The sequence below is a fragment of the Scomber japonicus genome, chromosome 6 (genome assembly GCF_027409825.1).
Source record: "Scomber japonicus isolate fScoJap1 chromosome 6, fScoJap1.pri, whole genome shotgun sequence".
Lineage (NCBI taxonomy): Eukaryota > Metazoa > Chordata > Actinopteri > Scombriformes > Scombridae > Scomber > Scomber japonicus.
Genome location: NC_070583.1, coordinates 35,738,092 through 35,751,731, shown reverse-complemented (window position 1 = coordinate 35,751,731; position 13,640 = coordinate 35,738,092). Strand labels below are relative to the sequence as shown.

The 13,640-nt window shown below is 41.0% G+C and overlaps 2 protein-coding genes across 2 annotated transcripts in view; both read left to right on the top strand.

Annotated features, from left to right (window-relative positions):
- Positions 1 to 13,640, top strand: part of LOC128359986 (NACHT, LRR and PYD domains-containing protein 12-like) — a 291,384-nt gene that overhangs the window by 76,832 nt on the left and 200,912 nt on the right. The gene's annotated exons all lie outside the window — the stretch shown is intronic.
- Positions 1,932 to 9,573, top strand: LOC128360979 (transient receptor potential cation channel subfamily V member 1-like). Its single transcript, XM_053321550.1, has 9 exons — positions 1,932 to 1,996; positions 4,161 to 4,290; positions 4,388 to 4,458; positions 5,083 to 5,248; positions 5,990 to 6,056; positions 6,954 to 7,270; positions 8,246 to 8,370; positions 9,233 to 9,339; positions 9,462 to 9,573. Exons 2-9 carry the CDS (start codon positions 4,231 to 4,233, stop codon positions 9,539 to 9,541), a joined length of 993 nt encoding a protein of 330 aa, XP_053177525.1. The 5' UTR covers positions 1,932 to 1,996; positions 4,161 to 4,230; the 3' UTR covers positions 9,542 to 9,573.

Below are 13,640 nucleotides of genomic sequence, written 5' to 3'. Positions count from 1 at the left end.
TTAATTTTTAAATTATATTCAGCCCAAGTAACAAGTGAAGCAATCATTTCAATATTCAATATGTCTAGACTTTGGTGTACCACCATTAGAGTGTAGAGTGCCTGTTTCCTGTAACTATGACCTCATTACAGGTCAGACAGCGTTGCACATCGCCATTGAACGGAGGAGCTTCGACCACGTGAAACTTCTGGTCCAGAAAGGAGCAGATGTGCAAGCCAAAGCTGATGGGAAGTTCTTCCAGCGTAAAGCCGGACTGGGGTTTTATTTTGGTGGGTTATTAATTACACCTTGAAATTATAGTGGTTGTTTGTGTTCAAATCGTATTATTAAACTCACCATTGTGTGTTTTTCCTAAAGGAGAGCTTCCTCTGTCATTGGCTGCCTGCACCAACCAGCCCGATGTCGTGTCCTTCCTCATGGACAACCCTCACAGAAAAGCTGACCCAACTGACAAAGACTCCCAAGGGAACACAGTCTTGCACACCTTGGTGGTCATAGCTGACAACACGACAGAGAACACAGATATGATTGTAAAGATGTACGATGACATACTTATTCAGCACCACAAACTGGAGAAGACAAGTAAAGTCCAGTTGGAAGCCATTGAAAATAATAAGGGGTTGACTCCTCTGAAGTTAGCAGCCAAGCTAGGGAAGATTGGGGTAGGTTTTATTCTCTTTTTAAGGTCTTTATGTTGACATACAGATTTATGAAACACTTAAAACCATAGATTAACTCATGATGTCAAAAAAATGATGATTATTTCTTCTTTGATCTCGTCGGCCAGCTGTTCAAGCACATTTTGCATCGGGAATTCACAGATGAGGAGACAAGGATGCTGTCCAGAAAGTTCACAGAGTGGTCCTATGGACCCGTCCACTCCTCACTTTACGACATCAACTCCATCGACACCAAAAAAGACAACTCTGTGTTGGAGATAATCGTCTTTGGGAGTGAAATTCCGGTTAGAGATTTCTATTTTGTCTTACTTTTACCTCCGTGTTGGACCTTGTTTGGTACTTGAAGTCTATAAAGTAAGAAAAAAATTATCCTATTGAGTTAATGTAGAGCAGGGGTGTCAAACATGCGGCCCGTGGGCCAGAACCGGCCCGCGAAGGCGTCCAATCCGGCCCACTTTCCTTCCTATCCTCTTGTCATCTGTCCTTCTTTCCTACCTCCCTTTCTTACTTTTTTCCTTCTTTGTTTCCTTCCTTACTTCCCTCCGTCCTTCCTTCCTTCCTTCCATCTTTCCTTTCTTCCTTTCCTTCCTTGCTTCCCTCCCTCCTTGTCTTCTTTCCTGCTTTGCTTCCTAATCTCTTTTCCTTCCTTGCCTTCCTCCATCCTTCCTTCCTTCCATCTTTCCTTCATCTGCTTTTCCTTCCTTCCTTCCTTCCTTCCTCCGTCCTTCCTTCCTTCCATCTTTCCTTCATCTTCTTTTCCTTTCTTCCCTTTCTTCCTAATCCCTTTTTCCTTCCTTCCTTCCTTCTTTCCGTTTGTCTTTCTTCCCTCCTTTCTTTCCGTCCTATCACTTTTCCCTTCTTTCCATCCTTGTTTCCTTCTTTCCTTCCATCTTTTTAATGATCCAGCCCACATGAGATCAAATTTGACTGTATGTGGCCCTTGAATGAAAATGAGTTTGACACCTCTGATGTAGAGTGTGTGAATCGGATGATCTGAACAAACAGTGGCAACACAAAAGCAAACAGAAACCTTTTGTCTTTGGTGTGTCACTTTCCCAAGCACAGATGAAGGCCTTTTGAAAGGTAATGCTAATGCAGTGACAATGGAGGAATTAAGTTGATTTTTATTAATGTGGAGTTTAATGTGGACATTGCTTCAGAATCGCCCTGAGATGCTCCAGATCGAGCCACTCCGCAGCCTTCTCAAGGATAAGTGGGACAGATTTGCTTCCAAATTATTCTTGGTGAACTTCTTGGCTTACCTGATGTACCTGATCATCTTCACCACTGTGGCCTTCTACAGGAAGGAAGGCCAGGTAAGACGAAACACGCCAAATCAGAACATAAAACTGTCCGAACTATGCTTTAACAACTTTAAGGGAAACTTGGGGTATTTTTAAACTGGCCCTATTTTCCCAACTTTTTGTGTGTCAGTTACTAATGGGGACTACAACTCTTGAAATTAGTCTTTAATATTCATATAACAAATTAATTCATACAAGACAGAATATAAGAGCAACACATGGCAAAATAAAAAGCCATTTAAATATGATTAAAAGTGTTAAATTGTAAATAAAATTAAGCTAAACAGGGTAAAACAGCCCCACCGGTAGGAGACCCAGGACACGCTGGGGAGACTATGTCTCTCGGCTGGCCTGGGAACGCCTCAGGGTCCCCCGGGAAGAGCTGGACGAAGTGGCTGGGGAGAGGGAAGTCTGGGCTTCCCTGCTTAGGCTGCTGCCCCCGCGACCCGACCCCGGATAAGCGGAAGAAGATGGATGGATGGGTAAAACAGATTTTTTAAAAAGTTACAGTGGAGTGTGAGATATTAACCTTAAGATGTGATTTAATAATAAAGAAGCAGTAAACAGAAAAGTGTTCATGTTTGCAGCGATTCCCTTCAATATTGGTCCAATGTAAAAAATTGTGGTCCCCATTAGTCACTTAAACACGCACACACACACACACACACACACACACACATACACAATAACAGGTAAAATGGGGCCCAGGTTGAAAAATGTTTAAGTTTCCTTTTAATCAGTTTAAACAAGGACTGTTAACGTCTTGACCTCCAGCCGCCGTTTCCTGTTGACGAAGTTCCTCTCGACTACATGCTTCCTTCCTTCCTTCCTTCCTTCCTTCCTTCCTTTCCTCCCTTCCTCCCTCCCTCCTTCTCTCTCTCTCTCTTTCCTTCCTTCCTTCTTTCCTTCCTCCATCCCCCTTTCTTCCTTCCTTCTGTCCTTCCTTCCTCTCTCCCTCCTTATTTCCTTCCCTCATTCCTTCCTTCCTTTCCTTCTTCCCTCCTTCCTTCTCTCTTTCTTTCCTCCCCCTACCCTCCTCCATTCCTTCTTTCCTCTGTCCCTCTTTCCTTCCTTCCTCCCTTCCTCTTTTCCTTTCTCCCTCTTTTCCTTCCTTCTTTCCTCCTTCCCTCCCTCCTACCTTACTTCTTTTCCTCTGTCTTTCCTTCTTTCTTCCCTTCCTTCTTTCCTCCCTCCCTCCCTCCTACCTTCCTTCTTTCCTCCATCCTGCCTTCTTTCCTTCCCTCCCTCCCTCCTTCCTTCCTCCCTCATTCCCTTCCTCTTTTCCTTTCTCCCTCCTTTCCTTCCTTCTTTCCTCCCTCCCTCCCTCCTACCTTCCTTCTTTCCTCCGTCTTTCCTTCCTTCTTCCCTTCCTTCCTTCCTTTCCTTCTTCCTCCCTTCCTCTTTTCCTCCCTCCCTCCCTCCCTCCTACCTTACTTCTTTTCCTCTGTCTTTCCTTCCTTCATTCCCTCCTTCCTTCCTCCATCATTTCCTTCCTTCTGTCCTTCCTTCCTCTCTCCCTCCTTATTTCCTTCCCTCCTTCCTTCCTTCCTTTCCTTCTTCCCTCCTTCCTTCTCTGAAAAATAGTTAAGTTTCCTTTTAATCAGTTTAAACAAGGACTGTTAACCTCTTGACCTCCAGCCGCCGTTTCCTGTTGACGACGTTCCTCTCGACTACATGCTTCCTTCCTTCTTTCCTTCCTTCCTTCCTTCCTTTCCTCCCTCCCTCCCTCCTTCTCTCTCTCTCTTTCTTTCCTCCCTTCCTTCTTTCCTTCCTCCATCCCCCTTTCTTCCTTCCTTCTGTCCTTCCTTCCTCTCTCCCTCCTTATTTCCTTCCCTCATTCCTTCCTCTTTTCCTTTCTCTCTCTTTTCCTTCCTTCTTTCCTCCCTCCCTCCCTCCTACCATCCTTCTTTCCTCCGTCTTTCCTTCCTTCCTCCCTTCCTCTTTTCCTTTCTCCCTCCTTTCCTTCCTTCTTTCCTCCCTCCCTCCCTCCCTCCCTCCTACCTTACTTCTTTTCCTCTGTCTTTCCTTCCTTCATTCCCTCCTTCCTTCCTCCATCATTTCCTTCCTTCTGTCCTTCCTTCCTCTCTCCCTCCTTATTTCCTTCCCTCCTTCCTTGCTTCCTTTCCTTCTTCCCTCCTTCCTTCTCTGAAAAATGGTTAAGTTTCCTTTTAATCAGCTTAAACAAGGACTGTTAACGTGTTGACCTCCAGCCGCCGTTTCCTGTTGACGACGTTCCTCTCGACTACATGCGATGTATCGGTGAGGTCATCAGTGTCCTCGGAGCTCTGTGGTTTTTCTATAAAGCGGTGAGACACACACATAAAATAAAAAGTCTGAATTAATTTTTTAAATTGATTTGAAGCTAATTCCATATTTCCACACGTCTGATTTATAAATCCTCAGATAACTATTTTCAGAAAGAATCCCCCAAACTTCAAAGCTCTGTACGTCGACGGATTCTGTGACATTATTTTGTAAGTATATATTTTAACCTCCCGGGTCAAATTGACCCTGTCTGTTTTGACTGTTCCTTCTTTCCTTCTTTCCTTCCTTCCTTCCTTCCTTCCTTCCTCCCTCCTTTTCTCTCTGTCTCTCTTTCCTTCCTTCCTTCTGTCCTTCCTTCCTCTCTCCCTCCTTATTTCATTCTCTCCTACCTTCCTTCCTTCTTTCCTCCCTCAATCCCTCCTACCTTCCTTCTTTCCTCCCTCCTTCCTTCCTTCCTTCCTCCTTCCCTCCTTTCCTTCCTTCCTTCCTTCCTCCCTCCCTCCTTTCCTTCCTTCTTCCTCCCTTCCTTCCTTTCCTTCCTTCTTCCTTCCTCCCTCCCTCCCTTCCTCCCTCCTTTCCTTCCTTCTTCCTCCCTCCCTCCCTCCCTTCCTCCCTCCTTTCCTTCCTTCCTCCCTCCTTTCCTTCCTTCTTCCTCCCTTCCTTCCTTTCCTTCCTTCTTCCTCCCTCCCTCCCTCCCTTCCTCCCTTCCTTCCTTCCTTCTTACTCCCTTCCTTCCTTGACCCAAGGACAACAGGAGGGTTAAAATGAGAGATTAAGATTAAAACTATTTTTTTTAATCATCATCCTGATTTCTCTGCTGCTTCCTGTTGCAGCTTCGTGCAGGCGGCTCTTCTTCTGATCTGCACAATTCTGTATTTTTGCGGGAGGAAAGAATACGTCGGACTTCTGGTGATCTCGCTGGCTCTCGCCTGGATCAACGTCCTCTACTACACCAGAGGCTTCAAACAGATGGGGATGTACAATGTCATGATGCAAAGAGTAAGATTTAAGATGCTTCTTTGGTTATTTTTAGTCCCTTTTCCACCGAGATGGAGCCAGTGCTGGTTCGGAGCCAGTGCTCAGTTGGTGCTAATCCAAGCACCTCTTATGAACCTGTTGCTTTTCCACTGGTAAGGAGCCACGCGATTACGTCACTGTATAACGTAGCCAGCACACGCCTTTGAAGCACTTCCATGATTCACCAGTGAGAGGCAGCAACATGGCGCAAGGCATCTAGCCTGCCGGAGAAGAAGAAGAAGAAGAAGAAGAAGAAGAAGAAGAAGACGACAGCTCTGGCAAAAAAAAAGCTAAAAATAGTACTTTTAATCAACAAATCTTGAATCCTCTGTAAATGCCACGCTAGTCTGCCAATAAACGTTAACCCCGCTAGTCTGCTAATAAACGTTAGCCCTGCTAGTCTGCTAATAAACGTTAACCCCGCTAGTCTGCTAATAAACGTTAGCCCCGCTAGCCGACTAATAAACGTTAGCCCCGCTAGCCGGCTAATAAACATTAGCCCCGCCCCCAGTCCACTGACGTAATCAGTTCTTGCTTTAGACCAAAGAGTTGGTGCTCGCTCTGGCTCCCGTTCTGAGGCTCTGGGCTGGATCTTTGGTGGTGGAAAAGCAAAGAACCGGTGCTTAATCAGGCTCTGGCTCCGAACCAGCACCAGCTCCAGCTCGGTGGACAAGGGGTAAGATAGCTGTCATGTAGTTACGTTAAGTCTTTTTCTCATTGTAGATGATCCTGGGTGACATCTTACACTTCCTGTGCTTCTACAGCGTCTTCCTGTTTGGATTTTCTGCTGGTAAGACTTTAATGGAGTCCTAAAACATACGAGTGCCTCATAAAAAGTGTTCTTACCAAATTTTTTACCAAGCACAGATGTGTTTAGAAAGCATCAACAGTCAATAATTTGACTGATCAATAAATGTGATTAAACCTTGATGCATGTCTCAGAGAGCAGAGAGACTAAACAGCTCCTATCACACAATATCATGTCCTATTTTACCTCAGACATGAAAATATAACAGACATAATGATGGAAATGTCTCTTTAAAGCTCTAAAAAATTTAAATGGGGTTAAATTAGATCCTGGACATTATGTAAGGGTTATTATATTTTCATTTTTGTTTCTGTTTAAAGACTTCTGATTTAATTGAATGAGTCTCTGTCATATGTTGAATCCAATAAAAAATGTTTGTCAGTTATTGAATTTTATTTAATTACTTTCAGTGAACTTGTCTGCCATTTTAACTTGCCCTATATATTTATTTATTTATTTAATTATTTATTTTTTATTTTAAGGTCCTTTTTATTATTTATTACTTTTATTAGACCTATTTATTTATTTATTTAATTTATTTATTTAATTATTTATTTGTTTATTTTTTATTTTAATTTCCTTTTTATTATTTATTACTTTTATTAGACCTATTTATTTAATTTATTCACTTATTTATTTTGTCATTTCTATATTTTTTATTTTATTTATTTATTTTTTATTTTTTTTATTTTTTTATTTTATTATTTATCTATTATATATTATTTATTTAAATGTTTTGATCATGTTTGTCCTTTATATCATTTTGATGTATGCCTTTCGTCATGTCTTGGAATGTCTCGCATAATTTATTTGTCAATAAATAAATTAATAAATAAAAAAATAAAAAACTTCTGACTTCAATCTTTTTGCTTTTCACAGCTATCGTCGCTCTTATCGACGACTCGCCAGGCAACGCTACGCGAGCACGAGGTATGACGTTTGACATGGAGACGTTTAAGTGCAAGAGGCCGACGTACAACGATCTCCGCTTCACGACCCTGGAGTTGTTCAAGTTCACCATCGGGATGGGAGATCTGGAGTTCACCGACCACGTCCAGTACAAAGAGGTTTTCTACATCCTGCTCATCTCGTACATCGTCCTGACGTACATCCTGCTGCTCAACATGCTCATAGCGCTGATGGGAAACACGGTCGAGAGAATCTCAGAAGAAAGCGAGAACATCTGGAATCTGCGGGTAGGAAACTTCATTCTGCTTCCAGTAGATAAAAACCTGATAGAAGTAGATCCAAAGATCTCAAAGAGCATTTTATTTTATTTTCTGTATGTTTTGGGTCACATTAGGAAGTAGGGCTGGGCCAAAGAAAAATTGATTTTTATATTATTTTTTTTTCTAGCGATTTTTGGTCTTTAGAAAAAAAAAATTAAATAAATAAATAAATAAAAATCGATTCTCACACAAGAATCGATTTTTATTTATTTTTATTTTTGTTTGATTTGTTTATTTTTTTAAAAAATGAATAATATTTTTTATAATTATTTATTTATTTATTTTTTACATTTTTATTTTAATTTTAATGTTTTTGAATAATTATTTAATAAATAAATAAAAATCGATTCTCACACAAGAATCGATTTTTATTTTTCATTTTTATTTTATTTAATTTTTTAAAAAAATGAATAATATTTTTTATAATTATTTACTTATTTATTTTTTATTTAAATTTTTTTTAAACATTTTTTCAATAATTATTTAGTAAATAAATAAAAATCGATTCTCACACAAGAATCGATTTTTATTTATTTATTTATTTGAATTTCTCATTTTCTAAAGAGCAGCTAAATGTAGCAGTTTAGTTTAGATGTTGGTGGATGAGGATGTGTTTTGTGAGGCAGGTTCACAGGTTTAAAAATAAATGTCACAAACTGATGAGATGTGTTTAAATATGACTTATGATGTTTATCAAGTGTTTGGTTCAACCTGTTCTTGTTTAAGGAAGAAAATCACAATAATTGAAATATAAAATTGCAATACTTGTTTAATCAGAATCACAATTTCAATCGAATCGGGACCAAAAATCGTTAGAGAATCGTCCCAGAAGCGTATCAGCCAGTCCTGACGGGAGGAGTCCACTGACAGGAATGTGTCTCAGATGTAAAGACTCAGATGTGTGTAAGGGGTTAAACCGGACTCGTTGTCTCCCGTGCTCAGAGGGCGATGACGATCCTGGACCTGGAGAGGAGTCTGCCCCGGAGCCTGATGAGGAAGATGAACCCTGGAGTGTCAAAGATGCTCTGTGTGAGAAACGAGAAGAACGAGTGTCGAAGATTCTTCAGGTAGAAATCAGATCTGATGTTTCTGATACAAGACTGATGAGTTATAACACAACGTACTGCTAATATATACGTGGTGGTACTAATAATACTACTACTACTAATACTACTAATACTACTAATACTACTACTACTAATACTACGAATACTACTACTACTAGTACTACGAATACTAATACTACTAGTACTACTAATACTAATACTACTAATAATACTACAAATACTAGTACAAATACTACTAGTACTATAACTACTACTACTAGTACTACTACAAATACTACTAGTACTCTAACCACTACAAATAGTAGTACTAATACTAGTAGTAGTACTACTAATACAAATTCTTCTAGTACTAGTACTAATACAGTATACTAATACTAGTAGTATACTACTAGTACAAATACTACAAATACTACTAGTACTACTAATACTAAAACTACTACTAATACTACTAGTACAAATAATACTAGTACTATAACTACTACTACTACTAATACTACTACTACTACTACTACAAATACTACAAAAAGTACTACTACTACTAGAATTACTACTACTACTTATATACACCAAGTTGTTCACATATAAACAGTCTAAAAGGAGAATAAAGCTGTTAAAGAAAAACATAAATATTAATGTAATATAAGATGGAAAATACAAGTACCAATAATTTTAAACTAGTAAATATAAAATATATAAAATCACACCAAGACTTCATTTAATCCAGAGAGTTAATTTCACCAGATTATCTCGGTGTTATCCTCTGACTATAACCGATGATTAACGGAGGAGGTGTTAGACGTGATCAGCTGACTGTGATGTCATATGAGTCGTGATGATGTAATGAGTCGTCTTTAAACTTCAGGGTGGAGGAAATGAACTGGAGACAGTGGCGGTCGGACGTCGCTCTCAACAGTGAAGAAGATCCAGGAAACGACATGATGACATCACAGCCCGACGACCAGAGCAGAGGTGGGAGAGGACACACCCGACGACTTAGAAACCAACGACACTTAGACACTCATAATAATAATGATACTAATAATACTAATAACTATAATAATAATGTGTGTTTCCATTTAATCTGCTTCCAGGGAACGTTTGGAATTTAAATCCTCTGTTGGAGAAGATTCGTGGAAGAAGGACTCTGCAACGGCAACCACCTCTTCCCTAATCTCATCAAAATCCTCCAAAAAATGAGCAGAAACAAACAAACCTCCATTTCTACCTCTATTTATTAAACTACTGTTACTTTTTATCTCTTAAAAACACTTTCCTGTAGTGTCATTTCTGAAATAAACAGTAAAAATCTACTCAGTATGTTCAGGGTTGGGACGGTTGCTATGGCGACGTAATAGATTACAGATTACTAGTTACTCTGTTTAAACTGTGATAAGTAATTTAACTTATTACATTTGATGTTTTCAGCTGTTAGGGTAAATGTTCCCTCCATCTCTCCTTCCTTCCTCCCTCCCTCCCATCTGTCCTTCCTTCCTTCCTCCCTCCCTTCCATCTGTCCTTCCTTCCTCCCTCCCTTCCATCTGTCCTTCCTTCCTCCCTCTCATCTGTCCTTCCTTCCTTCCTCCCTCCCTTCCCTCTGTCCTTCCTTCCTCCCTCCCATCTGTCCTTCCTTCCTTCCTCCCTCCCTTCCCTCTGTCCTTCCATCAGTCCATCCTTCCTTCCTCCCTCCCTTCCATCTGTCCTTCCTTCCTTCTTCCCTCCCTTCCCTCCTTCTGTCCTTCCTTCCTTCCTCCCTCCCATCTGTCCTTCCTTCCTTCCTCCCTCCCTTCCCTCTGTCCTTCCTTCCTTCCCTCCATCTGTCCTTCCTTCCTTCTTTCCCTCATGTGCTTCCCTCCTTCATTCCTTCTGTCCTTCCTTCCTCCCTCCCTTCCCTCCTTCCTTCCTTCTTTCCCTCCATCTGTCCTTCCTTCCTTCCTTCCTCCCTCCCTTCCCTCCTTCTTTCCCTCCATCTGTCCTTCCTTCCTTCCTCCCTCCCTCCCTCCCTTCCGTCCCTTCATTCCTAAAATCTAAGTCCAGCTGTGTTGTCATGGATACTGACATGATTTATAAGGGAGATCATTTCTTATAAAGCAACATTTATCTCTCATTGTAAATGTATTCATTAGTTCATGTAGATGTTAGAATATAAAATAAAGATATTTGATGATTAAAGGGAGTTTAATTTGTCCTGTGACTCGAGTTAAACCCACATCATGATTTATTTACTAAATATATAAAAAGAATATTGATTTTAAATATTTAAAATCATCAATATATGTATTCAGTAACATGTTAAACATTAAAACATGATGTAATCTTCTTTATAATCATCAACATTTTCATCAGTAACTGTAATTTAATGACATTTTTTCTCAGTAACTAACAGATTACATTTATTTTGTAATTAAATTACATAACAGCGTTACATGGAACTAGTTACATTTACTGTGATACACACTTACAGCATCTCACACACACACACAGAGAAGCTTTGTGTTTGCAAACTTTATTTTGGTTAGGGGGGGGGGGGGAATGTTTGTGCAAGACATTTTTATTCCTGAAGGTTAGGCAAAACTGGAATATCACATTTTCACAAAGTAGAGAAAGTAAGGCCCCCTCCACCACCGATCATGACACGATGCGTCTCCGAGTCACATCAAACACAATCCGCTTTAATCAGAGTGCAAATCAATCTAGAGGGAGCTGGTACACACCTGGACCCCAACAAATATTGCCATCTGAGTCGACTAACATGAGCTACATGTGCTTAGTAGTTACGCTTCTTACAGTGCACGCGGACAGACGTACTGTGGTGCAAACACTAAAGATCTCTACATGACGTCGTGACGTGGAGCACGAAACATACACACATTTGAATTTTGCTCGGAGGAGAAAAAAACAGATTTGGGGTTTGACTGTGCGGACAGGAACCACTCACTCTAGATTAGTTTACACTCTGTTCACATCTTCACACTTTTAACTTCACAAGTGTTTCTGTTAACAGTCCAGACGAGGCCAGCAGCTCTGCGTTACGTCACCAGGCCGTTGCTTATTACTGTCATTGAGTTCCCCGGTACGAGCTGGCCCGGTATGAGCTGTTTCCCGTACGAGCTGGTCCCGTACGAGCTGGCCCATAGGAGTTGGCCCCCATATGAGCTGGCCCAGTACGAGCTGCCCCCCATACGGGCCGGCCCGGTACGAGCTGCCCCGTACGAGCTGGGTCCCGCACGAGCTGGTCCCGCACGAGCTTGCCGAGGCTTGTGGCTGCGGTGGTTTCAGAGAGGGACGCTTGGTCACTTTGGTCAGTGAGTCAGCAGCAAACAGTTCACACATCCCGACAGCGTCTAGGAATCGTGGCACACTTCAGGACTTCAGTCCATGACACAGTATCAGTAGTTACACTAAGTAGCTTGGTCCCCCATCAGAGATTAACTTCGTGCACCTTTTTTTATTTATTTTTTATTTGTCTGCGTGCACAGTCTGTGTGCAAGTACCCAAGCTTTAACATCCACACACGCACGCATCCATTCACGCGTTTCTCTCCATACTCAGCCCAGTGGAGGCACTTCATATGAAACTAGAACCTGACGGACTCAGGCTGGAACGAGGCAGTTCAAACATTAACAGGACAGGTTGGTGAAGTTTAGTGTTTTCACTCAGTGACTGTTGATTTCAAGTCGAGAAACCTCCAAACAGGCCTGGGACGTTGTCGGTCTTCAGGCCACAGTGTTTCAGACTCCTGTAAATCACTCCGCCACTCACTCACTCATCACTTTATATTAGACTATAGAGGAAATCCCAAACATGGCGGCACTACAAACAAACAAGCCATTATACCAGCAGTTCAATTTAGCCCTGTGCCCCATCCCATGAATCTGAACTCTGAATTTCCACTGATACAGCCCATCACACATCATTACTTATTCATACACACACACACACACACACACACCAATCATACTAGTGTGTGTTAAGATTAAATTCAATAGCAGCTTCGAGGGGCAGGCACGTCAAAAATGAGAGCCAGGAAAGAAATAATAATAATAATAATAATAATAATAATAATAAACTGCCATCAAGTATGAAGACCAAAAAAAATCCAAAAAAGCTACGGCTTGCATCTCGGCTGTCTTTCTGTGAAGATTCATCATCATCATCATCATCGCGCCGTTCTTTCTCCCTTTTGACCTGTTTCTGTGTTCTGAATTAAATAAACCTGCTCTGCCTCGTTAAGAGACGTCAGATTAAAGCGATGGATGCAAACCTCCTACTTCTTCTTCTTCTTCTTCTTCTTATTTCGACGCTGAGTGAAGACGAGTCACTTCACACACACACACACACACACACACACACACTCGTATAGTTTGTGTCATTAACGTGTGTCATCTATGGCACCTAAAAATGTGAAAAACACCTATGGCTTCAGGATGCAGTGGTCCAAAAAAAAAAAAAAAAAAAAAAGAATTAAAAATAAATTAAGAAAACTATAATCAGAATATTTATTAATAACAACTAAAAACACAGTCCAAATACTTTAAAAAATAACTGCTACAGCCCTGATCTACATACTAACTCTGCTAAATAGGCCTACTATTCATATTTTACTCATAAAATCATCTTAACTCCTCGATAGATAGGCAACATCTGAGACGGTAGGATGGGGACAAGCGTCATCACCTTAAGGGCGGGAACTTTTTTTTTTTTTTTTTTCTCTCTCTCGCGCTCCTTTCTCCTCTTTCTCTCACAATGAAGCCATACGTTAAGTTTGGATCCTGGCAAAGAAAGAAGACGAGTTATGGTGAGTATTAATAAGTAGAGGAGAACTACTTTTGACATTTAAGGCTTATTCCAGAAGGCTTGAAGGACAGCAGAGTAATATACGCCCAACAACAGCAACCCGAAAAATACTTTAAAAAAAAAAACTAAAAAGAGGAGGAAGAGGAGGAGATGGGTTCAGAGCTTCGTGCTAGACGCCTCTAGCTAAAACATAACCTGCATTATTAAATGTTCTTATTTTTTTGTCCTGTATAGGTAGCAGAAATACAACAACCAGGGTCGGGCTGGTAGATTAGTAGATGCCCACCACAAGCCACACGGAGTATGTCGACACCACATCGGTTCACTTGCGTTACAGTAGTAAAAAAAGTGGTGAGGAGAATGCATGGGGGGGGGGGGGGGTCGGCCCCTTTAGGTACTTGCATGCTTGCAAGTGATCAATTTGCTTTTCACACACACACACACACACACACACACACGTTTACATACACACATTA

What these genes read in the sequence shown, in the direction of transcription:
- LOC128360979 (XM_053321550.1), top strand. Translation starts at nt 4,231, where the DNA reads ATGCGATGTATCGGTGAGGTCATCAGTGTCCTCGGAGCTCTGTGGTTT. An exon ending in CCTGTTTGGATTTTCTGCTG is followed by an intron (nt 6,057 to 6,953) that starts GTAAGACTTTAA and finishes TGCTTTTCACAG; the next exon opens with CTATCGTCGCTCTTATCGAC. An exon ending in GCCCGACGACCAGAGCAGAG is followed by an intron (nt 9,340 to 9,461) that starts GTGGGAGAGGAC and finishes ATCTGCTTCCAG; the next exon opens with GGAACGTTTGGAATTTAAAT.